We start from the raw sequence: 26533 nt of genomic DNA, 5'->3' as shown, positions 1-26533 counted from the left end.
ATTCCACTGAAGTATGCAAATGAACCCATAGACCAATAAGCATGACCAGCCTAATGTAGCTCCATCAATGAATAGGCTAAAAAGCATCATTTCACAACAGGATTTTTTCTTTATTGGCTTTTCAATTTTTTAAAGGCCAAAAGCCAGCTATTACCGACTAACAGAAACCCTGACACACACATGGAAAACACAACACACAGCAAATTATATTTGCAAAAGAAACATAAATATACACTACTAGCTTATTAGAGCCCAAACGAGACCCCTGTATGCTGTGGAAGTGCCAGTGGCTTGCTATTCAGGGGCCTATCAGCAGTCCCCAATGCCTCACTCCCGTTCGTACAAAAACTACGTTTACACAATAAAACAAGACAAAAGTTCTTGCCACAACAAGGCAATTCGATAGCATCGATTAAAAGATGAGTACGGGGTAATATTAAGAGAATGGGTGGGAGGGAGTGTGGAGGAAGAGAAAGAGAGGGAGAGGTAGAGGGACTAGAGAAAGAGAGGTAGACAGACTAGAGAGAAAGAAAGAAAAGGAGACCCTAGCAAGATAATGATTGAGAGAAAGAGAGATAGAGTTAGAGGGACTAGAAAAAAATGTATGTAGACAGAAACTGGTTGAGAGAATGAAAGAGTGAAAGCAAGGGAAGCGAGAGAGAGAAAGGAGGAGAGAATGAAGAGGGAAAGTAAGGGAAGCGAGAGAGAGAGAGAAAGGAGGAGAGAATGAAGAGGGAAAGCAAGGGAAGCGAGAGAGAGAGAGAGAGAGAGAGGAGGGGAGAATAAAGAGGGAAAGCAAGGGAAGCGAGAGAGAGAAAGGAGGAGAGAATAAAGAGGGAAAGCAAGGGAAGCGAGAGAGGAGGAGAGAATGAAGAGGGAAAGCAAGGGAAAGCAGAGAGAGAAAGGAGAGAGAATAAAGAAAGGAGAGAGATAAAGAGGGAAAGCAAGGGAAGCGAGAGAGAGAAAGGAGGAGAGAATAAAGAGGGAAAGCAAGGGAAGCGAGAGAGAGAAAGGAGGAGAGAATAAAGAGGGAAAGCAAGGGAAGCGAGAGAGAGAAAGGAGGAGAGAAGAAGAGGGAAAGTGGAGCAGGAAGAAGCAGAGGGTAGAAGATATAATAAAGCAGAGGAATGGTAGTGTTTCATTCCCTCAACAATTACTACAATTATCACCCTAATCACACATGTCATCCAGGGACCGCAAACAGAAGTGCTGACGACGGCCTTTAACCAGAGGAGAGGAGGGGGAGATGGAGGGATAGGGGAGGATAAAAGACAACAATAATGAGGAGCGAGGGAGAGAGAGAGGGAGGCAGAACTGAACATGTAGGTCATCAAAGGTTTAGAGCAAATAAAAAAGTTAGAAAAAAGGAGGAGGACGGAGGAAGAGAAGGTCCATCCATAATTCAGAGGTGAGTGTGTGTGTGGTGCTCCTATGGTCCCTGCTTAGTAAAGGTCACACACACGTAGCGGAGGGAAACATTGTTGTTACGATCACTCCCGATCAATAGCACTGCACTGACGAGATGGACCTGGGTGGGGAGAGGTGCATGCTAGTTGAGTGTGTAGGTACAGGACCCAACAAGGTGTTCAGGAAAGGGGATTCGAGTAAAAAAATTAAAGAATGATGATTTCCTAGTCAAATAAATGTTAAAGGTTAGCTGAGTCAAAGGCTCATTAAAAAGGTTAAATAAGACAACTAAGAAAAGCCATGATAACCCTGCGTGCGTGCGTGCGTGCGTGTGTGTTGGAAAGGCATTTGATGGTTCTGGAAGGACATGCTGGGTCCTTACTGTTAGCACCTGGAGGCTGGAGCGAGAGAGCCAGAGAGAGAAACAATAGGAATAATGTGAATGTGTGCATGAGGCAGATGAGGTGAGGGTTGAGTTTCTCTATCCGGTAGAAGACAGTGTCCCCTCTCTCTAGTCATTCTCAGCGGAGGAGAGGAAGGAGAGCAGGGACTGTGAGGCAAACCCTCTGCTGCTCTCACCCTCCCTCCACTGAGACTAATGCCATGTTCAAAACAACTGGGAACTTGGAAATCTCCAACTTCAGACTTTAGTGCAATCAAGACAACTGATTACAATTTTCTTTTTAAAGCAAAAATAAAGAAAAAACTCCAAGTGGGAAACTCTGGCATCTTTCTAGCGCTCAAAGTTCTATTCCCTGTTGGACTGTTAATAAAAAAGAACAGCATTATTTCGGGTGACTGTGGTGCAGGGGCTGGCAGGGTATTGTGTTTAGTAGCAGCGCGGGGCATCCTCTGTGTGAACATTACAAAACAGCTCATGGGTGTTGAACACAAGGGCGCAGGCATGGCCTCTATCCTCTGTGTGGAACATTACCTAGCGTTCCAGTAACAGCTCATGGGTGTTGAACGTCACTCACTCTAGACAGGCGCAGGCATGGCCTCTATCCTCTGTGTGGAACATTACCTAGCGTTCCAGTAACAGCTCATGGGTGTTGAACGTCACTCACTCTAGACAGGCGCAGGCATGGCCTCTATCCTCTGTGTGGAACATTACCTAGCGTTCCAGTAACAGCTCATGGGTGTTGAACGTCACTCACTCTAGACAGGCGCAGGCATGGCCTCTATCCTCTGTGTGGAACATTACCTAGCGTTCCAGTAACAGCTCATGGGTGTTGAACGTCACTCACTCTGGACAGGTACAGGCATGGCCATTGACCACTACAGGGGGAGATCAGAGCTTCTTGTTCCCAGCTGTACTGGTTACTACAATTGTTTTTCTAACGCTGGTTCTGAAACAGAGGACACTTGCCAGGGGAAGTGGGAACATGATGGATTACTCAAAACGGTTTCATTCCTGACGACACACACAACAGGCAGAGACACCTGGACTGCTGACAGAGGAGAAGAAAGAATCCAAATCCTTTCCTCCCACAGTGGGACGTTATGTCACTGTCTGGAGCCACCGACAAAGAAAGGTTGGTACACACCACACCACACCACACCACACACAACATACTATCATGTCTTAATAACACCCCTCATACGGTACAAACCAGATGAAGGGAGCGAAAAGACCACAAGAAAGAGGAACAACCAGACAAACGAGAGCAAGAGAATAAAATGGAGGGAGGGAGGGAGGGAGGGAGGGGGAGGGAGGGAGGGAGGGAGGGGGAGGGAGGGAGGGAGGGAGGGAGGGAGGGAGGGAGGGAGGGAGGGAGGGAGGGAGGGAGGGAGGGAGGGAGGGAGGGAGGGAGGGAGGGAGGGAGGGAAAAAGGTGTGAGAGAGAGGGCTCTTGATAACAAGCTTGTTCTGTAAGGTCCCCAGCAGCGGCCCCACTCAACCCAGTCACTTAGCAACACACTGTCCAACACCTACAGCCAGCAAACACCGAGAGAGGGACAGAGAGACGGACAGAGAGAGAGAGAGAAATATACAGCGAGAGAGAGACAGTGAGGGAGCGAGCGAGAGAGAGAAAAGAACGACTAAACAGGAGACAGAAAGAGAAAGATCAAAATAGAAGCAAGAGAAAGCGAGAGAAAGAAAGTCAGTGGGCCCACAGGAGGTGACAGCAACATAAAAAGGCTGGTGCAAAACACGGAGAGAAAGCAGAGAGGACGAGGGGAGGAGAATTTGACCAACTGGATCTTCTAAATAGGCCAGGTGAATCACACTGGTGCACAGGTTCACTGAGATAACTGTTGTCTGCAGAGACACAAGGAAAATGTGGACTCCTACCTTCTCAGCACGTGGCTCTCGGGGAGGCAGGCTACCGTAGTCTCCCTCTCCTGAACATCTCTCTTTTTATCTATGTCCTCTGAGTCGTAAGCTGAAAATCTATGAACCCGCAGTTGAAGAGAGAAGCAGAGAGAGATGGAGAAGTAGAGAGTGAGAGAGAAGCAGAGAGCGATAGAGAGAAGCAGAGAGGGATAGAGAGAAGCAGAGAGGGATAGAGAGAAGCAGAGAGCGATAGAGAGAAGCAGAGCGATAGAGAGAAGCAGAGCGATAGAGAGAAGCAGAGAGCGATAGAGAGAGAAGCAGAGAGCGATAGAGAGAGAAGCAGAGAGCGATAGAGAGATGCAGAGAGCGATAGAGAGAGAAGCAGAGAGCGATAGAGAGAAGCAAAAAGAAGCAGATAGAGAGAAGCAGAGAGCGATAGAGAGAAGCAGAGAGCGATAGAGAAGCAGAAAGAGCGATAGAGAGAAAAAAGAGCAGAGAGCAGAGAGAGAGAAGCAGAGAGCGATAGAGAGAAGCAGAGAGCGATAGAGAGAGAAGCAGAGAGCGATAGAGAGAAGCAGAGAGCGATAGAGAGATGCAGAGAGCGATAGAGAAGCAGAGAGCGATAGAGAGAAGCAGAGAGCGATAGAGAGAAGCAGAGAGCGATAGAGAGAAGCAGAGAGCGATAGAGAGAAGCAGAGAGCGATAGAGAGAAGCAGAGAGCGATAGAGAGAAGCAGAGAGCGATAGAGAGAAGCAGAGAGCGATAGAGAGAAGCAGAGAGCGATAGAGAGAAGCAGAGAGCGATAGAGAGAAGCAGAGAGCGATAGAGAGAAGCAGAGAGCGATAGAGAGAAGCAGAGAGCGATAGAGAGAAGCAGAGAGCGATAGAGAGAAGCAGAGAGCGATAGAGAGAGAAGCAGAGAGCGATAGAGAGAAGCAGAGAGCGATAGAGAGAAGCAGAGAGCGATAGAGAGAAGCAGAGAGCGATAGAGAGAAGCAGAGAGCGATAGAGAGAAGCAGAGAGCGATAGAGAGAGAAGCAGAGAGCGATAGAGAGATCTACCTGCACCACAGAACATGTATTATTCACGTCACTGAGGTCTTTCATGGTGCAGTGCCCTTGAAGGGTAAGACATATTAAGATGCTACAGCTAGTCCCTTTAGCATAACAGCACCGCCCGCAGGGTCCAGACTCACAGTAGGGGATAGACACACACACACCCTCTCTGTCCCACCACTGTGTGTGTGTGTGTGGAGGTAAGAACAGCGTGACCAGTCATAACACATCATTCCTCATGAAAGGTCATGGAGCAGAGCTAATCTAGCTAATTATAGGCTGTCTATTCACATCAACGAGCACGCAACACACACAACCCTGATCTATCACGATCAAAATGGCTGCTCCACTTCCATATATATACAGTGTATGCCATTTTCGCAGACACTTTTATCCAAAGTGACTTACAGGCATGAGAGCATACATTTTACATTCTCAAGCACATAGGTGACTCTATGTGTCTATGTGTCTATGTGTCTGTGTGTCTGTGTGTCTGTGTGTGTGTGTGTGTGTGTGTGTGTGTGTGTGTCTACAGAGACCCAGGGTGTATGGAGTACCGTGGGGCTCATCAGAATGGATGGCGAAATTGTTAGCCAGAGCTTATCAGCGTTTTCTTCACACACACAAGGTCACGCTCATAAACGTCTGGGGATGATAAAGCACATACCTCATTCTCGTTCCCTCCATCTCTCTGCCGTGGCGTAGAGGAGTTTATGGGGGACATTCCTATCCCTCCATCTCTCTGCAGTGGAGTAGAGGAGTTTATGGGGGACATTACTTTCCCTCCATCTCTCTGCCGTGGCGTAGAGGAGTTTATGGGGGACATTCCTATCCCTCCATCTCTCTGCCGTGGCGTAGAGGAGTTTATGGGGGACATTCCTCTCCCTCCATCTCTCTGCCGTGGCGTAGAGGAGTTTATGGGGGACATTCATGTCTCCTCCATCTCTCTGCCGTGGCGTAGAGGGGTTTATGGGGGACATTCCTTTCCTCCATCTCTCTGCCGTGGCTTAGAGGAGTTTATGGGGGACATTCCTTTCTCCATCTCTCTGCCGTGGCGTAGAGGAGTTTATGGGGGACATTCCTTTCCCTCCATCTCTCTGCCGTGGCGTAGAGGAGTTTATGGGGGACATTCCTTTCCCTCCATCTCTCTGCCGTGGCGTAGAGGAGTTTATGGGGGACATTCCTTTCCCTCCATCTCTCTGCCGTGGCTTAGAGGAGTTTATGGGGGACATTCCTGTCTCCTCCATCTCTCTGCCGTGGCGTAGAGGGGTTTATGGGGGACATTCCTTTCCCTCCATCTCTCTGCCGTGGCGTAGAGGAGTTTATGGGGGACATTCCTTTCCCTCCATCTCTCTGCCGTGGCGTAGAGGAGTTTATGGGGGACATTCCTTTCTCCATCTCTCTGCCGTGGCGTAGAGGAGTTTATGGGGGACATTCCTGTCTCCTCCATCTCTCTGCCGTGGCGTAGAGGAGTTTATGGGGGACATTCCTGTCTCCTCCATCTCTCTGCCGTGGCGTAGAGGAGTTTATGGGGGACATTCCTTTCCCTCCATCTCTCTGCCGTGGCGTAGAGGAGTTTATGGGGGACATTCCTTTCTCCATCTCTCTGCCGTGGCGTAGAGGAGTTTATGGGGGACATTCCTGTCTCCTCCATCTCTCTGCCGTGGCGTAGAGGAGTTTATGGGGGACATTCCTGTCTCCTCCATCTCTCTGCCGTGGCGTAGAGGAGTTTATGGGGGACATTCCTTTCTCCATCTCTCTGCCGTGGCGTAGAGGAGTTTATGGGGGACATTCCTTTCCCTCCATCTCTCTGCCGTGGCGTAGAGGAGTTTATGGGGGACATTCCTTTCCCTCCATCTCTCTGCCGTGGCGTAGAGGAGTTTATGGGGGACATTCCTTTCCCTCCATCTCTCTGCCGTGGCGTAGAGGAGTTTATGGGGGACATTCCTTTCCCTCCATCTCTCTGCCGTGGCGTAGAGGAGTTTATGGGGGACATTCCTGTCTCCTCCATCTCTCTGCCATGGCGTAGAGGAGTTTATGGGGGACATTCCTTTCCCTCCATCTCTCTGCCGTGGCTTAGAGGAGTTTATGGGGGACATTCCTGTCTCCTCCATCTCTCTGCCGTGGCGTAGAGGAGTTTATGGGGGACATTCCTGTCTCCTCCATCCTATAAGTCAGTACTATTAAAGAGGGCCACGGATAACGCCATCTCTCACACACTGGCACTAGGTAAGGGGACCGGGTGCGTTCATGGTTAGGTTGTCGCCTATTGCAGAGGCAGTGTTCCGGTGCTTGAATTTAAGTCAATAAACCATATTGGCATATTGGCATGTGATGCATGTAAATACTACTAAAGTAAAACAGTTCTGAATAAAAGTAGTGGATGGAAGAAGACATCCATGTATTCTATATAAATCATATATTTGGAAATGATATTGAGAATAGTATTGGTGGTTTAATGCTTTAAAGACCCTACAAACAAACTGTCCCCAGGGGGAGAATTCTCAGTGTCCCCAAGTCTGTCTGGCCTATAAAACACACCATCTATTATTTAACTACACACACACACACACACACGCTACAGTGCCTACGGAAAGTATTAAGAGCTCGACTTTCTCACATTTTGCTACGTTACAGCCCTATTCTATAATGGATTACGTTTTTAAAAGTAACTCCGCAATCTACACACAATACCCCATACTGACATAGTGAAAACAGGTTTGATATTTTTGCAAATGTATTACAAATAAAAAAGAGAAATAGCATTATTAAGTATTCAGACCCTTTGCTATGAGATTTGAAATTGAGCTCAGGTGCATCCTGTTTCCATTGACCATCCTTCAGATGTTTCTACAACTTGATTGGAGTCCCCAAGGTCCCAAAGAACTCAGTGGCCTCCATCATTATTAAATGGAAGAAGTTTGGAAACACCAAGACTCTTCCTAGAGCTGCCCACCCGGCCAAACGGGGGAGAAGGGCCTTGGTCAGGGAGATGACCAACAACCCGATGGTCACTCTGACAGAGCTCCAGAGTTCCTCTGTGGAGAAGGGAGAACCTTCCAGAAGGAAAACCATCTCTGCAGCACTCCACCAATCAGCCTTTTATGGTAGAGTGACCAGACAGAAGCCACTCCTCAGTAAAACGCACATGACAGCCCACTTGGAGTTTGCCAAAAAGCTTCTAAAGGACTCTCAGATCATGAGAAACAAGATTCTCTGTTCTGATGAAACCAAGATAGAACTCTATGACCTGAATGGCAAGCGTCACATCTGGAGGAAACCTGGCACCATCCCTACAGTGAAGCATGGTGGTGGCAGCATCATGCTGTGGAGGGATGTTTTTCAGCAGCAGGGACTGGAAGACTAGTCTAGTCATGATCAGGCCAAAGATGAATGGAGCAAAGTAACGAGCGATTCTTGATGAAGACCTACTCCAGAGTGCTTAGGACCTCAGACAGGGGCGAAGGCTCACCTTCCAACAGGACAATGACCCAGCCAAGACAACGTGGCTTCGGGACATGTTTCTGAATGTTCTTGAGTGGCCCAGACTTGAACCCGATCTAACATCTCTGGAGAGACCTGAAAATAGCTGTGCAGCGATGCTCCCCATCCAACCTGACAGAGCTTTAGAGGATCTGCAGAAAAGAATGGGAGAAACTCCCCAAATACAGGTGTGCCAAGCTTGTAGTGTCATACCCATGAAGACTCAAGGCTGTAACCGATGCCAAAGGTGCTTCAACAAAGTACTGAGTAAAGGGTCTGAATACTTATGTAAATGTGAAATGGTTATTTTTAATACATTTGTAAAAATGTCTATAAAACAGTTTTTTCTTTGTCATTATAGGGTATTGTGTGTAGATGAGGGCGGGGGACTATTTAACCCATTTTAGAATAAGGCTGTAACGTAACAAAATGTGGAAAAAGTCGAGGGGTCTGAATATAATTTCTGAATGCACTGTCTATCGACACAAGCATGTCAGCTCACCGAGACCTGGCTGTACATACAAATGAACACATGAATGTACACAGAGATGTGGAAAGCGCTAGATAGAGAGAGGGAGACGGGAGGATGAGAGAGGGATGAGGGATGGAAGCGCTAGATAGAGAGAGGGAGTGAGACGGGAGGAGGAGAGAGAGATGAGAGATGGAAGCGCTAGATAGAGAGAGGGAGGAAGACGGGAGGAGGAGAGAGAGATGAGAGATGGAAGCGCTAGATAGATCGAGAGAGGGAGACGGGAGGAGGAGAGAGGGATGAGAGATGGAAGCGCTAGATAGAGAGAGGGAGACGGAAGGAGGAGAGGGATGAGAGATGGAAGCGCTAGATAGAGAGAGGGAGACAGGAGGACGAGAGAGAGATGGAAGCGCTAGATAGAGAGAGGGAGACGGGAGGAGGAGAGAGGGAAGAGAGATGGAAGCGCTAGATAGAGGGAGACGGGAGGAGGAGAGAGGGATGAGAGATGGAAGCGCTAGATAGAGTGGGAGACGGAAGGAGGAGAGAGAGATGAAAGCACTAGATAGAGGGAGAAGGGAGATGGGAGGAGGAGAGAGAGATGGAAGCACTAGATAGAGGGAGAAGGGAGATGGGAGGGGGAGAGAGGGATGAGAGATGGAAGCGCGGCACTTGTGTAATCTGACTCACGCCAAATAATTCAGACGTGAACGGAAATCAATGCAAAGCGCCAGACGAAGGAGAAATCCAATATGGTCTTGGAGTGAGAGGCAAAATAGACATTAAAAGGCTCAAAACACATGAAGGATGCACTTTCTCACCCAGAACCTGGTGAGCAGGAGAATGTTAAACAGGCCTAGCCACCTCCAAATGCATATAGTGGGTGATTCTCATACAGGCTGGCTTCACAGGAGGCTGCTGAGGGGAGGACGACTCATAATAAATGTGGAACAGATTCAACTGAATGGCATCAAGCACCTGGAAACCATGTGTTCAATGTGTTTGATACAATTCCACTCATTACCACGAGCTCATCCTCCCCAATGAAGGTGCCATCAACCTGCAGTGGCTGGCTTGGATAAATTATAGGGTTGGGCAGGTCTTAATGCTGCAGGTAAAAGTACCATTTCCAATACTGCAATTTCTTTCAAACTTCCACAGAAAGGGTGGACACCCCAGCAGCGCAGTAAAACACTAATCAAAAGCGTCCCGATTAGAAACACACACCTAAAACTCCCACAAACCCACCGACACTCTGTGGGGGGCCCAATCACAGACACCCACAACAATCTGTGGGGGGCAATCACAGACATACATAAAACCAACCGACACTCTGTGGGGGGCCCAATCACAGACACCCACAAACCCACCGACACTCTGTGGGGGCCCAATCACAGACACCCACAAACCCACCGACACTCTGTGGGGGGCCCAATCACAGACATTAGCATTAAAGCGAGGGAGTCTGTGCCCTGTAATCTGTGGTGACTGACTGACTGAATGTTGCTGTGCGGGCCACATGAGTCATTGCCCCCCCACTCCCGCCCGCCCAGCTGTCCTGTCGGGATGTGCTGCCAACCCTGTGCCAGCCTGGGAACAGGGGGGCGCTGGCCATCTAACTTTAACACATGACTGGGTACAGTGCTGTCACTGACCAATGGTGGACATGAGAACAGGAAGGGCCAGAGAGGTGCCAGGGAGAGACAGAGTGACCTGATGTGTCTGGGATGAGTTCATTCAGCTCTGATACTGTATAGCCTACTAGATACTGCAGTGATAAAATCAACTGTCCACACATATAGTACCTTCACACACCTTGACATTGCCCACATTGTTACAAAGTGGGATTAAAATGGATTTCATTGTCATTTTTTGACAACGATCTACACAAAATACTGTGATGTCAGTGGAAGAAAAATTAAAAGATAAAATAAATATATATATATATATATATATATGGAAAATAAATCTAAGTGTCTCTAAGAGCTATTTTTGGCCATTATTCTTTTAAAAAATTCTTCAAAATCTGTCAAGTTGGTTGTTGATCATTGCTAGACAGCCATTTAAGTCTTGCCATAGATTTTCAAGACGATTTAAGTCAAAACTGTAACTAGGCCACTCAGGAAATTCAATGTCATCTTGGTAAGCAACTCCAGTTTGGCCTTGTGTTCTAGTGAATTTGTCTCCCAGTCTCTGTTGGAAAGCAGACTGAACCAAGTTTTCCTCTAGGAGTTTGCCTCTGCTTAGCTCTATTTCGTTTATTTTTATCAACAACAACTCCCTAGTCCTTGCCGATGACAAGCATACCCAAAACATGATGCAGCCACCACCATGCTTGATAATATGAAGAGTGGTACTCAGTGGTGTGTTGGATTTGCCCCAAACCTAATGCTTTGTATTCATAACAAAAAGTACATTTCTTTCCCACATTTTTTGCAGATTACTTTAATGCCATCAGGATATATTTATTCTGTACAGGCTTCCTTCTTTTCACGCTGTCATTTATGCTAGTTGTGGAGAAATCCCTGAGCAGTTTCCTTCTTCTCTGGCCACTGAGTTAGGAAGGGCGCCTGTTGCCTGAATGGGTGTATTGATACACCATCCAAAGTGTAATTAATAACTTCACCATGCTCAAAGGGATATTCAATGTCTGCATCTACTAATGGGTGCCCTTCTTTGCGATTCATTGGAAAACCTCCCTGGTCTTTGTGGTTGAAGGGACCTTACAGATAATTGTATGTGTGGGGTACAAAGATGGGGTAGTCATTTAAAAATCATGTTAAACACTATTATTGCACACAGTGAGTCCATGCAACGTATGTGACTTGTTCAAACTTCTTTGGGATAGGGGGCGGTATTTTGACGTCCGGATGAGAAGCGTGCCCAAAGTAAACTGCCTGCTACTTAGGCCCAGAAGCTACGATATGCATATTATTAGTAGATTTGGATAGAAAACACTCTGAAGTTTCTAAAACTCTTTGAATAATGTCTGAGTATAATAGAACTGATTTGGCAGGCGAAAATCCGAGCACAATCCATCCAGGAAAAAAAAAACATTTTTGAGCTCAATCTGTTTTCCATTAGATTTCTATGGCAATCCTTTTTTAATAGAAATATGCTTGCAGTTCCTATGGCTTCCACTAGATGTCTTTAGAAATTGGTGTATGTTTTTCTTTTGAGAAATTAAGAAGTAGCCCTTTCCTTTCTGAGTGTCAAGCCATCTGTACTCTTGCTTGGGGCACTTGTCCACAGGGTGCTGTCCTCAGATAATCGCATGGTTTGCTTTCATAATAAAGCCTTTTTGAAATCTGACATGGTGGCTGGATTAACAAGAAGTTAAGCTTTATTTTTATGTATTACACTTGTGATTTCGTGAAAGTTTAATATTTATAGTCATTTAATTTGAAGTAATACATTTCACCGGACGTTGTCAAATCGATCCCGCTAAAGGGATTTGATCCATAAGAAGTTTAAAGCTACTCCTGAACTTATTTAGGCTTACAATAACAAAATAGTTGAGTAACTTATTGGCTCAAGATGTTTCAGCTTTTCATTTTCTATTCATTTGTAAACATTTCCAAAAACATCATTCCACTTGACATTCTGGGTTATTGTGTGGGCAGAGGGGGAGAGAGGCGGAGAGGATAAGAGAGGTAAAGAGAGGAGAAAGGTGGAGAGAAGATAAGAGAGGTGGAGAGAGGTGGAGAGAGGTGGAGAGAGGTGGAGAGAAGTGGAGAGAAAGAAAGAAAGAAATAGCATGTGGCAGGAATCGATCAAGTGAATGAAAGACCAAGTTGGCATTTAAAAAGACAGAAAGAGAGAAAGAATAAGAGAGGGATGGATAGACTGAGAAAGATCAGAGGCCAATGAGTGTGTGTCCGTCCGCCAGTCAGTCCATTTCTGTTTGACGGTCTCCCTAAGCGAACTGAAGCGTTGGGTGTTTGGTGATTAAAGCCGTGATGTGGTGGTGGGCAGAGAGGGACGTCCGTGGGACCAGCACACAAGGTCAGAGCCACGCGTGGGAGGCAGACCAGCCCTCTTTAAATCCCACTTCCCTCAGTCTTTTATTGTTCTTTCTCATTCTGTCTATCACAGACAGTCGCGATGGAGGGATGGAGCAGAGAATACTCTGTTGCAGTCAGGACCTACAGCATATCACTTTTCACACTTCCATCTTCCTCTTTCCTTCCGTTTCCTACACCTCTGATCCATGGTTTCCCCACTCCCCTGTTCCTCTCCACGCAAAAACTCTGCACGCAATATAATTCATATCTATTACCACCAACAAACAATTCATGAACAAAAACCCTCCTTGACGTGAAATAGAGGAAGATGGAAAATAAACATGTAAAAATGTTTGCCGACAATGTACCTCAGGAGACATGGTTTCGAGGAGGAAACATCAAAAGAGCAACTTATATGGGCTGCTTCTAAATGCCTTTGCCCTGAAATACTGCCAAGAAGTACGCATGGGAAGAGGGAGCGAGTGTCAGTCAGAGATTAAGACTGCACACAGAGAGATGAGAGAGAGAGGGAAGGAGAGAGAGAGAGAGAGAGAGAGAGAGAGAGAGAGAGAGAGAGAGAGAGAGAGAGACCAAGACAGAGCAAGAAGCAGGAGAGAGAGACAGAAAGAGAAAAGGGTGGAGAGAGAGAGAGACCAAGACAGAGCAAGAAGCAGGAGAGAGACAGAAAGAGAAAAGGGTGGAGAGAGAGAGAGACCAAGACAGAGCAAGAAGCAGGAGAGAGAGAGACAGAAAGAGAAAAGGGTGGAGAGAGAGAGAGACCAAGACAGAGCAAGAAGCAGGAGAGAGAGAGACAGGAAGAGAAAAAAGAAAGGCGGAGGGAGAGCGAGAGGTAGACACCAAGATGTAGAGAGCAAGAGAGAGATAGAAAAATAGTGGCAGAAATCATGGCTGCTCCTCTCAACCCGCGCCACTTTAATTATGAGCGTTTGGATCAGGAGAAATTAAGACGCCGTCGCCGCAGTGCTTTAGAGCGAGAACATTGAAGAGCGTGATGACACCCCAACATACCAGCCGACCCGTCAAGCATGCACTGACACAGCATTCCTGAGGAAAGGGGAGAGAGGAGGCAAAAGGAGGAGGGGGAAGTAAGAGAAGGGGCAGAGGAGAGGGAATGATGTTTGACGTGGCGTCGGTTCGGCACACGCGAGGCCTTGAAGCTGAATACCCCTGCTAAGACTGCAAATTAACGGTATTGACAGTCTGATTCTGAAAAATACAAACACATCGGTGGAAATGCCTATGGAGAGAATTCCCTCTAAACTAATATGAAACCCCATTCACTGGAGAGAATTCCCTCTAAACTAAAATGAAACCCCATTCACTGGAGAGAATTCCCTCTAAACTAAAATGAAACCCCATTCACTGGAGAGAATTCCCTCTAAACTAAAATGAAACCCCATTCACTGGAGAGAATTCCCTCTAAACTAAAATGAAACCCCATTCACTGGAGAGAATTCCCTCTAAACTAAAATGAAACCCCATTCACTGGAGAGAATTCCCTCTAAACTAAAATGAAACCCCATTCACTGGAGAGAATTCCCTCTAAACTAAAATGAAACCCCATTCACTGGAGAGAATTCCTCTAAACTAAAATGAAACCCCATTCACTGGAGAGAATTCCCTCTAAACTAAAATGAAACCCCATTCACTGGAGAGAATTCCCTAAACTAAAATGAAACCCCATTCACTGGAGAGAATTCCCTCTAAACTAAAATGAAACCCCATTCACTGGAGAGAATTCTCTCTAAACTAAAATGAAACCCCATTCACTGGAGAGAATTCCCTCTAAACTAAAATGAAACCCCATTCACTGGAGAGAATTCCCTCTAAACTAAAATGAAACCCCATTCACTGGAGAGAATTCCCTCTAAACTAAAATGAAACCCCATTCACTGGAGAGAATTCCCTCTAAACTAAAATGAAACCCCATTCACTGGAGAGAATTCCCTCTAAACTAAAATGAAACCCCATTCACTGGAGAGAATTCCCTCTAAACTAAAATGAAACCCAATTCACTCTAAACTAAAATGAAACCCCATTCACTGGAGAGAATTCCCTCTAAACTAAAATGAAATCCCATTCACTGAAAAGTGGACCACTTGGAGAGCAGCTTCAATCAAACATCATTCACTAAATGAAAAAGCAATCTGCACTCAGTCAGAAAACGTCCTAAAAGGAGTTCACCTGGGCTCCATTCGCATCCATTGGAGCGGAGCGGCAGTTTTAAAACGCAGTGACACTGGGAGGATTGGGGAGGGAAAAAATTTAATCGGGCCACCTCGACTAAGGCCCTCATTTTCAACCTGGGGAATGGAGAGATGGACAGTGTGATAACAGGATTTCTCTCCCCACTTTTTCTCTTTCCCTCTCAACCTCTCCCTGACCCTACTCCCTCCCTTTTACCTCCCTCTCTCCCTCCCCCTCTTTCTCTTTCCCTCTCAACCTCTCCCTGATCCTACTCCCTCCCTTTACCTCCCTCCCCCTCTTACTCTTTCCCTCTCAACCTCTCCCTTTACCTCCCTCCCCCTCTTTCTCTTTCCCTCTCAACCTCTCCCTGACCCTACTCCCTCCCTTTACCTCCCTCTCACCCTCCCCCTCTTACTCAGTCCGTCCATCCCTCCCTCCATCTGTACAATTAGCTTGGGCAGGGTTAAGAGTGCATTAGCCACAGTCAGTAGGTTAAGGCAGCAGCAGCAGTCTCTCCTAAGCATGCTAACTCACACGGTCGAGAGAAGGTAAGAGGGACTTGCATGTCGTGTGAGAGAAGGAAGACTATTGTGTGTTTCTGAGGGTGTGTGTGACCGAGCCAACGTGGGTATGACTGGTCCTGCATGTCTCACTTGGTGGAGGATGGTGCTTCCACCGCCAGGGTTATGGGTTCGATTCCCGGGGCCACCAATATGTAAAATGTATTCACACATCCTCTGAAGCCCCCACCTGCTGTTCAAAGACCATTTCTGGCATTTTCTACAAGAAATCTGCCTCCAGAAATAAAAGCTTCTCCCCAGTGGGTGGGACCCCTAATCCTGCTCCACTGCTGCTTGGATTCCACCTGGCGATCTGTTCACCGTCTGCCCTGGTTGTCTCCCCCTGTCTGGTACAGGTACCCCCACCACACTCACCCCTCTCTGGTACAGGTACCTCCACCACACTCACCCCTCTCTCCCTGGCCTGTTTCCCCCTGTCTGGTACAGGTACCCCCACCACACTCACCCCTCTCTCCCTGGCCTGTCTCCCACTGTCTGGTACAGGTACCCCCACCACACTCCCCCTCTCTCCCTGGCCTGTCTCCCCTGTCTGGTACAGGTACCTCCACCACACCCCTCTCCCTGGCCTGTCTCCCCTGTCTGGTACAGGTACCCCACCACACTGTCTCCCTGGCCTGTCTCCCCTGTCTGGTACAGGTACCACCCCACTCTCCCTGGCCTGTCTCCCCCTGTCTGGTACAGGTACCCCACCACACTCACCCCTCTCCCCTGGCACCACACACTCACCCCTCTCTCCCTGGCCTGTCTCCCCTGGTCAGGTGGTACAGGTACCTCCACCACACTCACCCCTCTCTCCCTGGCCTGTCTCCCCCTGTCTGGTACAGGTACCCCCACCACACTCACCCCTCTCCCTGGCCTGTCTCCCCCTGTCTGGTACAGGCCTGTCTCCCTGTCTGGTACAGGTACCCCACCACACTCACCCCTCTCTCCCTGGCCTGTCTCCCCCTGTCTGGTACAGGTACCCCCACCACACTCACCCCTCTCTCCCTGGCCTGTCTCCCCCTGTCTGGTACAGGTACCCCCACCACACTCACCCCTCTCTCCCTGGCCTGTCTCCCCCTGTCTGGTACAGGTACACACTCACCCCTCTCTCCCTGGCCTGTCTCCCCCTGTCTGGTACAGGTACCCCCACCACACTCACCCCTCTCTCCCTGGCCTGTCTCCCCCTGTCTGGTACAGGTACCTCCACCACACTCACCCCTCTCTCCCGAGCTTTCGCTCGCCTCCAGCACTCACGCACTGTTGGGGAGAATTACTCTGAACTTACAATGGCCCCAAGTCGTTTTATATATATTTTTTCTTGTGCATTTTGCAATTTGCCTCATGACTCCTGCATATTTTGTTGACTACAAACTTTCTCTACCCAACCGTGGGACAGACTGTTTGTTCCCACACTAGGGACTCTATTGGTTACACAGACTTTTGGCCTCCCATCCTATTCTAACCACCTCTCGCCGGCTTTGTATTCATATTACCTGATGAAATTGCTGTACAATATGATCTTGTTGCAATCTGATGCACATTCAAATGTCAGCTCAGGCAGAGCTCGCCCTGTACTATGCCGTGCCTTGATGTGCATGTACACCCCGGCCCATCTACTGTTGCTAGCCGCAATTCTGACTTGTGCTCTGATATCTGCTTCACTGATTTCTGCTCTTGTAAAAGCCTGGGTACTCTGCACGTTAACACTAGAAGCTTATTACCTAAAAAAGATCAATTGAAAGTGTGGGTTCACAACTCCAATCCAGATGCGTTGTTCATTACTGAGACGTGGTTAAGGAAGAGTGTTTTGAACACTGATGTTAACCTTTCTGGTTATAACCTTTTTTGGTAAGACAGATCTTTTGGGGTCAAGCTCCTGAAACTTGACCCCAAAAAAACATCTGGGTGAGATGGTTTAGACCCTTTCTTCTTTAAGATAGCTGCCCCTATCATCACCACGCCTATATCCAACGGGTCTTCCGTTTTAACCCTTCTCTCCTTTCTGAGGAGGTTCCCATTGCTTGGAAGGCAGCCACGGTTCATCCTTTATTTAAAGGGGAGATCAAGCTGATCCTAACAGTGATAGGCCTATTTTGCCTTGACTATAAAAGTGTTGGAAAAACTTGCCAATAATCAACTGACTGGCTCTCTTGATGTCTATAATATTCTCTCTGGTATGCAATCTGGTTTCTGCTCAGGTTATAGATGTGTCACTGCAACCTTAAAAGGTCCTCAATGATGTCACCATTGCCCTTGATTCTAAGCAATATTGTGCTGTTATTTTTATTGACTTGTCCAAAACTTTTGATACAGTAACCATTTCATTTGCGTGGGCCAGCTAAGGCGTATTGGTGTCTCTGAGGGGTCTTTGGCCTGGTTTGCTAACTACCTTTCTCAAAGAGTGCAGTTTATAAAGTCAGAACATCTGCTGTCTCAGCCACTGCCGGTCACCAAGGGAGTACCCCAAGGCTCAATCCTAGGCCCCACGCTCTTCTCAATTTACATCAACAACATAGCTCAGGCAGTAGGAAGCTCTCTCATCCATTTATATGCAGATGATACAGTCTTATACTCAGCTGGCCCCTCCGGATTTTGTGTTAAATGCTCTACAACAAAGCTTTCTTAGTGTGCAACAAGCTTTCTCTACCCGTAACCTTGTTCTGAACACCTCCAAAACAAAGGCCATGTGGTTTGGTAAGAAGAATACCCCTCTTCCCGCAGGTGTTATTACTACCTCTGAGGGTTTAGAGCTTGAGGTAGTCACCTCATACAAGTACTTGGGAGTATGGATAGACGGTGCACTGTCCTTCTCTCAGCACATATCAAATATGCAGGCTAAAGATAACTCTAGACTTGGTTTCCTCTATCGTAATCGCTCCTCTTTCACCCTAGCTGCCAAACTAACCCTGATTCAAACGAGCATCCTACTAGATAACGGAGACATAATTTATAGATCGGCAGGTAAGGGAGCTCTCGAGCGGCTAGATGTTCTTTACCATTCAGCCATCAGATTCGCCATGCATGCTCCTTATAGGACACATCACTGCACTCTATACTCCTCTGTAAACTGGGCATCTCTGTATACCCGTCGCAAGACCCACTGGTAGATGCTTATTTATAAAACCCTGTTAGGCTTTACTCCCCCCTATCTGAGAAATCTACAGCAGCCCTCATCCTCCACATAAAACAACCGTTCTGCCAGTCACATTCTGTTAAAGGTCCCCATAGCACACATCCATGGGTTGCTCCTCTTTTCAGTTCGCTGCAGCTAGCAATTGGAACGAGCTGCAACAAACACTCAAACTGGACAGTTTTATCTCTTCATTCAAAGACTCAATCATGGACACTCTTACTGACAGTTGTGGCTGCTTTGTGTGATGTTGTCTCTACCGCCCTGTTATGTTGTCTTAGGTCTCTCTTTATGTAGTGTTGTGTCTCTCTTGTTGTGATGTGTATTTTGTCCTACATTTATATTGTATTTCAGAGTCAATCACTTCGGAGTCAATCACCACCTTCCGGAGACACCTGAAACCCCACCTCTTCAAGGAATACCTAGGATAGGGTAAGTAATCCTTCTCACCCCCTCCTAAAAGATTTAGATGCACTATTGTAAGTGGCTGTTCCACTGGATGTCATAAGGTGTATGCACCAATTTGTAAGTCGCTCTGGATAAGAGCGTCTGCTAAATGACTTAAATGTAAATGTAAATGTATTTATTTATTTTAAAAAGTCATTCCAGGCCCCCGTAGGAGGCCTTTTGGTCGGCCGTCATTGTAAATAAGATTTTGTTTAAATAAAGTATACATTAAAAACATTTAAAAAAGTTTATTTTTTAAGTCGCTTTGAATAAAAGCTAAATGGCATATATTACTTATTATTATATTGTGTTGAGTATAATATTGTGTGTGTATGTATGTGTGCGTGTTATGTATGTGTGGGTGTTATGCATGTGTGTGTGTGTGTATGTATGTGTGGATGTATGTGTGGGTGTTATGTATGTGTGTCCCTGGCAGCCAGAGCGGTCTGAGTCCGACTGTGCTCCATCACTAATACTCCTGCTAACCTCAATTCCACTTCCAAAGCTTTCAGTTGGGAATCTAGTGCAGAAATCTGGCTAGCTCAGCTCATCCTACACAGGCTAGCCTTTTAGCTCCACACCAGCCAAAACATTTGGCCTCAAAGCCACATTTCCATGACAATTAGAGGGGCTCAAAGGCGCATGGGATAAGCATGCCCCCGCAGAGCCCTTCAACAGGGTCCAACGGAGAGGAGAGTTACAGTAGGCTAGCTGTCCTTGGATTCCAGTAGGCTAGCTGTCCTCGGATTCCAGTAGGCTAGCTGTCCTCGGATTCCAGTAGGCTAGCTGTCCTCGGATGCCAGTAGGCTAGCTGTCCTCGGATGCCAGTAGGCTAGCTGTCCTTGGATGCCAGTAGGCTAGCTGTCCTTGGAGCTAGCTCCAGTTAATTCAGCAGCTTTCTGTTTAACATGTCAATAAACGTTTGGATCTAGGATCAGCTTACCGTGCCAAATTATACCCTTAATTATTAGTGGGGAGATACAAAACTGACCTTGAATCAGTTTGTAAAAGGGAGTATCTGGAGGGAGGGTGCGACAAGGCCACATTTGCCAGAGAGTATGAAAGGGGTTAGGAAGTCAGCCAATGAAAGGTTTTGGGTTTGGGGCATAACAGGGTGGTTTTTAGGAGGCTAAATTATCGCCTGTCCTCCCCGTCTCCCCTTCTTTCTGCTCTACCATTATTCAACTGAGACGTTCTATGGATTTGGTCAATTGATGGAGTGAAGGACCGAATCATCTCTCCACGGCCCGTCAGAAAAGGATGTATGGCAGAAGGACATGAGGGGAGGGAAGACTAGGCCTCGGTTCACAGTTAACACAAACAACTCCTATCATCAATTTAGAATGGCATTCACCAAGGGAAACTAGGCACCAGAGTTCCATAGATGAACCTAAATGGAGGTTCAAACATGATCCAAAATTGTCGACCTTCTACGCAACTCAGAGGGTGCGTTCGTAAATTCACTCTGGTCATCAACTCCGATGTCAGAGCACTCGTCCGAGTGTGCTGAAGTGCAGAATAACTGATGAATTTACAAACGTTAAACACCCGTTGTATATGGCCGGTGTCAGTAAACGTTGGCAAAAAAACATAATTAAATTGCTGCCAGCAGCACAGTTAGAATCACCAACTCTAAATAACATGAAAACATGAACATGAAAACAGGAAAACCAGCTCTACAATAGTGAGTAAAATGGTCAGAGTGAGGTGTTCTCTCATTTGTGTCCAGAAGAATCTAGCAAGCTAGCTAATGTTAGCTTGGATGCTTGACTGCCGTTGTGAGGTCAGAACGCTCGGATCAACCCTACTCAAACCTATATCCAGTGTAGTCTCTGAACCCTCAGAGAAAGACACGTTCTGAATTTGCGAAGGGACAATCTGACAACGCTCTGAATTTACGAATGCCCAGACCACACTCTGAGCACACTCTGGCACTGCAGAGTGAATTTACGAACACACCGAGAGTCATCAAAAATCAGACTAAAGAAAGCCAGGAGACAAAATGAAACTGGAGGCCGAATGTGATCCAATATGTCCGACCGCAAAACCAGCCAAACATGCAGTCGCAAGTAAAACCACTGAAATCAAAGAAAATGGAGCCAAAATGAATGTTGCGCTTACCTCTCTCTGTAGTACCAGCTCCTTGGTGAAGGCCATGGCCTCGTCGCTGAAGGGCTCAGCCACCTGCATGCCGCCGGGCATGTTCCTGGAGCCGCGCGGACACTCGATACCTGGCCAATGAGAAACACAGAACAAGTGTCAGCAAAACAGCCAATAAAAACAACTACGAGGTTAGACAACATTTAGACCAGTTAGAATGTTCCTGTCCAACAAGTTGAAGTTGCCCCTAACAACTGATACACGAGTCAAAATCTGACATTTATTTCAACCCGGTAACAACCCAGCTTTAAGACAGTTACGATACAACGATGCCACCATGACAAGTGAAGTGGCACTAGAGATTAGTGGAGCTGAGCATTATCGTGGCAGCTAAATGGATCATTGGTCATCGCTGGTCAATCCTAAGCGTTTTCCCCCTCTGTGGTCATGTTGGGTTAACAGTTAACATCCTCTAAATTGCTGTGCTTCAATGACGGCAGCTTCATCCTTTGTTTGGCCGTCCCCTGGCGCTGACCTTGCTATTCATGACTATTAACTGCAGTGGGTCTTTTCACTGGGTAGTGGATTAAAAGAACAGCCTGGGGGAGGATGGGAGGGTTGGAGGGCAGGGGTGCTATAGGGGGGCTTGTTATAGGAAAGCTGTGAGGCGATGCATGCTTATCTCTTGCACTCAAGAGTTGGCTGAGCGTGTGTGTTTGAAAGAGAATGTGTGTGTTTGAAAAGTTAATGTGTGAGCAAGTAGGGGTGGTGAGGTGAGGGGCAGTGTGGTGCGGTGAGGCGAGGGGCAGTGTGGTGAGGGGCAGCGCGGTGAGGCGAGGGGCAGCGCGTGAGGCGAGGGGTGGTGAGGGACAGCGCGGTGAGGCGAGACGAGGGGCGGTGAGGGGCAGCGCGTGAGGCGAGGGGCAGCGCGGTGTGGTGAGGAGCGGTGTGGTGAGGCGAGGGGCGGCGTGGTGCGGTGAGGGGCGGCGCGGTGAGGGGCAGCGCGATGTGGCGAGGGGCGGTGCGGTGAGGGGCAGCGCGGTGTGGCGAGGGGCGGTGAGGGGCGGCGCGGTGAGGCGAGGGGCGGTGAGGGGCAGCGCGTGGGCGAGGGGCAGCGCGGTGTGGAGCGGTGTGGTGAGGCGAGGGGCGGCGCGGTGCGGTGAGGAGCGGTGCGGTGAGGGGCGGTGCGGTGAGGGGCGGTGCGGCGAGGGGCGGTGCGGTGAGGAGCGGTGCGGTGAGGAGCGGTGTGGTGAGGGGCGGCGCGGTGTGGCGAGGGGCGGTGAGGGACAGCGCGGTGAGGCGAGGCGAGGGGCGGTGAGGGGCAGCGCGTGAGGCGAGGGGCAGCGCGGTGTGGTGAGGAGCGGTGTGGTGAGGCGAGGGGCGGCGCGGTGAGGGGCAGCGCGGTGTGGTGAGGAGCGGTGTGGTGTGGCGAGGGGCGGCGTGGTGAGGCGAGAGGCGGTGAGGGGCAGCGCGTGAGGCGAGGGGCAGCGCAGTGTGGTGAGGAGCGGTGTGGTGAGGCGAGGGGCGGTGCGGTGAGGGGCGAGGGGAGGCGGGCGGCGGTGAGGGGCAGCGGTGTGGCGAGGGGCGGTGAGGGGCGGCGCGGTGAGGCGAGGGGCGCGTGAGGCGGCGGCGCGGTGAGGCGCGGGGCGGTGAGGGGCAGCGCGTGAGGCGAGGGGCAGCGCGGTGTGGTGAGTGAGGCAGGGCGTGAGGGGCAGCGCGTGAGGCAGGGGCAGCGGTGTGGTGAGGAGCGGTGTGGTGAGGCGAGGGGCGGCGCGGTGCGGTGAGGGGCAGCGCGGTGTGGTGAGGCGAGGGACGGTGCGGTGAGGGGCGGCGGTGAGGGGCGGCGGCGGGTGGGACAGCGCGGTGAGGTGAGGCGAGGGGCGTGAGGGGCAGCGCGTGAGGCGAGGGGCAGCGCGGTGTGGTGAGGAGGGGCGGCGCGGTGCGGTGAGGGGCGGCGCGGTGAGGGGCAGCGCGGTGAGGGGCGGCGCGGTGAGGGGCAGGCGGTGAGGCGAGGGGCGGTGAGGGGCAGCGCGTGAGGAGGGGCGGGGGGGCAGCGTGTGAGGGGCAGAGCAGTGTGGTGAGGAGCGTGGTGAGGGCAGGGGCGGTGAGGGGCAGCGTGGTGTGGTGAGGCTGAGGGGCAGGTGGTGCGGTGAGCTGAGGGGCAGTGTGGTGTGGTGAGCTGGCGGCGGGGTGAGGCGAGGGGCGGTGAGGCGAGGGGAGGCGAGGGGCAGCGCGGTGAGGCGAGGGGCGGCGCGTGAGGCGCGAGGGGCGGCGGGTGAGGGCGAGGGGCAGTGCGCGTGAGGCGAGGGGCGCGCGTGAGGGAGGGTGAGGGGCGTGAGGGGTGGCGGCGCAGTGGGCGAGGGTGAGGTGAGGGGCAGCGCGTGAGGCGAGGGGCGCGCGTGAGGCGAGGGGCGCGCGTGAGGCGAGGCAGCGCGTGAGGCGTGTGGGGCAGCGTGAGCGAGGGGCAGCGCGTGAGGCGAGGGGCAGCGCGTGAGGCGAGGGGCAGCGCGTGAGGCGAGGGGCAGCGCGTGAGGCGAGGGGCAGCGCGTGAGGCGAGGGGCAGCGCGTGAGGCGAGGGGCAGCGCGTGAGGCGAGGGGCAGCGCGTGAGGCGAGGGGCAGCGTGAGGCGAGGGGCAGCGCGTGAGGCGAGGGGCAGCGCGTGAGGCGAGGGGCAGCGCGTGAGGCGAGGGGCAGCGCGTGAGGCGCGCAGGAGGCGAGGGGCAGCGCGTGAGGCGAGGGGCAGCGTCGTGAGGCAGCGCGTGAGGCGAGGGGCAGCGCGTGAGGCGAGGGGCAACGCGTGCGGCTAGGGGCAACGCGTGAGGCAAGGGGCAGCACGTGAGGCGAGGGGCAGCGCGTGAGCCGAGGGGCAGCGCGTGAGCCGAGGGGCAGCGCGTGAGCCGAGGGGCACCGCGTGAGCCGAGGGGCACCGCGTGAGGCAGCGCGTGAGCCGAGGGGCAGTGTGGTGTGGTGAGCTGAGGGGCAGTGTGGTGTGGTGAGCTGAGGGGCAGTGTGGTGTGGTGAGCTGAGGGGCGGTGTGGTGAGGGTGAGCTGAGAGGCGGTGTGGTGAGGGTGAGCTGAGAGGCGGTGTGGTGAGGGTAAGCTGAGAGGCGGTGTGGTGAGGTGAGGGTGTTGAGATGTGGTGTGCGCAGGCTAGGCTATTCTCTGTATGCTGAGCGGTGAGGTGTGGTGTGTGCTAGGCTAGGTTAGACTGTATGCTGAGTAGTGAGATGTGGTGTGCGCTAGGCTAGGCTAGACTCTTTATGCTGAGTGGTGAGGTGTGGTGTGTGCTAGGCTAGGTTAGACTGTATGCTGAGTGGTGAGGTGTGGTATGTGCTAGGCGAGACTGTATGCTGTGTGGTGTGTGCTAGGTTAGACTCTGTATGCTGAGTGGTGTGGTGTGTGCTAGGTTAGACTGTATGCTGAGTGGTGAGGTGTATGCTAGGCTAGACTCTGTATGCTGAGTGGTGAGGTGTGTGCTAGGCTAGACTCTGTGTGGTGAGGTGTGTGCTAGGCTAGACTCTGTATGCTGAGTGGTGAGGTGTGTGCTAGGCTAGACCCTGTATGCTGAGTGGTGAGGTGTGTGCTAGGCTAGACTGTATGCTGAGTGGTGAGGCGTGTGCTAGGCTAGACTCTGTATGCTGAGGTGAGTCCTCGGCTAGACTGTATGCTGAGTGGTGAGGCGTGTGCTAGGCTAGACTCTGTATGCTGAGTGGTGAGGCGTGTGCTAGGCTAGACTATGTATGCTGAGTGGTGAGGCGTGTGCTAGGCTAGACTCTGTATGCTGAGTGGTGAGGCGTGTGCTAGGCTAGACTCTGTATGCTGAGTGGTGAGGTGTGTGCTAGGCTAGACTCTGTATGCTGAGGTGTGTGCTAGGCTAGACTCTGTATGCTGAGGTGTGTCCTCGGCTAGACTCTGTATGCTGAGGTGCGTCCTCGGCTAGACTCTGTATGCTGAGGTGCGTCCTCGGCTAGACTCTGTATGCTGAGGTGCGTCCTCGGCTAGACTCTGTATGCTGAGGTGTGTCCTCGGCTAGACTCTGTATGCTGAGGTGTGTCCTCGGCTAGACTCTGTATGCTGAGGTGTGTCTAGGCTAGACTCTGACTCTGTATGCTGAGGTGTGTCCTAGGCTAGACTCTGTATGCTGAGGTGTGAGGCGTGTGCTAGGCTAGACTATGTATGCTGAGTGGTGAGGTGTGTATGCCTGGTGAGGCGGCTAGGCTAGACTCTGTATGCTGAGTGGGTGGGCGCTAGGCTGGCTAGGCTAGACTATGCTGAGTGGTGAGGTGTGTGCTAGGCTAGACTCTGTATGCTGAGGTGTGTCCTCGGCTAGACTCTGTATGCTGAGGTGTGTCCTCGGCTGCTGTATGCTGAGGTGTGTCCTAGACTCTGTATGCTGAGGTGTGTGCTAGGCTAGACTCTGTATGCTGAGGTGTGTCCTCGGCTAGACTCTGTATGCTGAGGTGTGTGCTAGGCTAGATTCTGTATGCTGAGTGGTGAGGCGTGTGCTAGGCTAGATTCTGTATGCTGAGTGGTGAGGCGTGTGCTAGGCTAGACTCTGTATGCTGAGGTGTGTGCTAGGCTAGACTCTGTATGCTGAGGTGTGTGCTAGGCTAGACTGTATGCTGAGGTGTGTCCTCGGCTAGACTCTGTATGCTGAGGTGTGTGCTAGGCTAGACTCTGTATGCTGAGGTGTGTGCTCGGCTAGACTCTGTATGCTGAGGTGTGTGCTAGGCTAGACTCTGTATGCTGAGGTGTGTCCTCGGCTAGACTCTGTATGCTGAGGTGTGTCCTCGGCTAGACTCTGTATGCTGAGGTGTGTCCTCGGCTAGACTCTGTATGCTGAGGTGTGTCCTCGGCTAGACTCTGTATGCTGAGGTGTGTCCTCGGCTAGACTCTGTATGCTGAGGTGTGTCCTCGGCTAGACTCTGTATGCTGAGGTGTGTCCTCGGCTAGACTCTGTATGCTGAGGTGTGTCCTCGGCTAGACTCTGTATGCTGAGGTGTGTCCTCGGCTAGACTCTGTATGCTGAGGTGTGTCCTCGGCTAGACTCTGTATGCTGAGGTGTGTCCTCGGCTAGACTCTGTATGCTGAGGTGTGTCCTCGGCTAGACTCTGTATGCTGAGGTGTGTCCTCGGCTAGACTCTGTATGCTGAGGTGTGTCCTCGGCTAGACTCTGTATGCTGAGGTGTGTCCTCGGCTAGACTCTGTATGCTGAGGTGTGTCCTCGGCTAGACTCTGTATGCTGAGGTGTGTGCTAGGCTAGACTCTGTATGCTGAGGTGTGTGCTAGGCTAGACTCTGTATGCTGAGGTGTGTCCTCGGCTAGACTCTGTATGCTGAGGTGTGTCCTCGGCTAGACTCTGTATGCTGAGGTGTGTCCTCGGCTAGACTCTGT

General features: G+C 50.3%; 1 protein-coding gene across 1 annotated transcript in view; it reads right to left on the bottom strand.

Annotated features, from left to right (window-relative positions):
* LOC127926845 (staphylococcal nuclease domain-containing protein 1-like) overlaps positions 1-26533 on the bottom strand; it is a gene marked incomplete at its 5' end in the record, with an annotated part of 287826 nt that overhangs the window by 224757 nt on the left and 36536 nt on the right. Inside the window, one exon of the mRNA XM_052512463.1 lies at positions 21161-21270. Coding sequence (XP_052368423.1) covers positions 21161-21270 — 110 coding nt within the window. The remainder of the gene's footprint in view (positions 1-21160; positions 21271-26533) is intronic.

This window comes from Oncorhynchus keta, unplaced genomic scaffold (genome assembly GCF_023373465.1).
Source record: "Oncorhynchus keta strain PuntledgeMale-10-30-2019 unplaced genomic scaffold, Oket_V2 Un_contig_8484_pilon_pilon, whole genome shotgun sequence".
In the NCBI taxonomy this organism is placed as follows: domain Eukaryota; kingdom Metazoa; phylum Chordata; class Actinopteri; order Salmoniformes; family Salmonidae; genus Oncorhynchus; species Oncorhynchus keta.
Note: the sequence above shows the minus strand (reverse complement) of the source record. Positions and strands in the feature narration are given on the sequence as shown.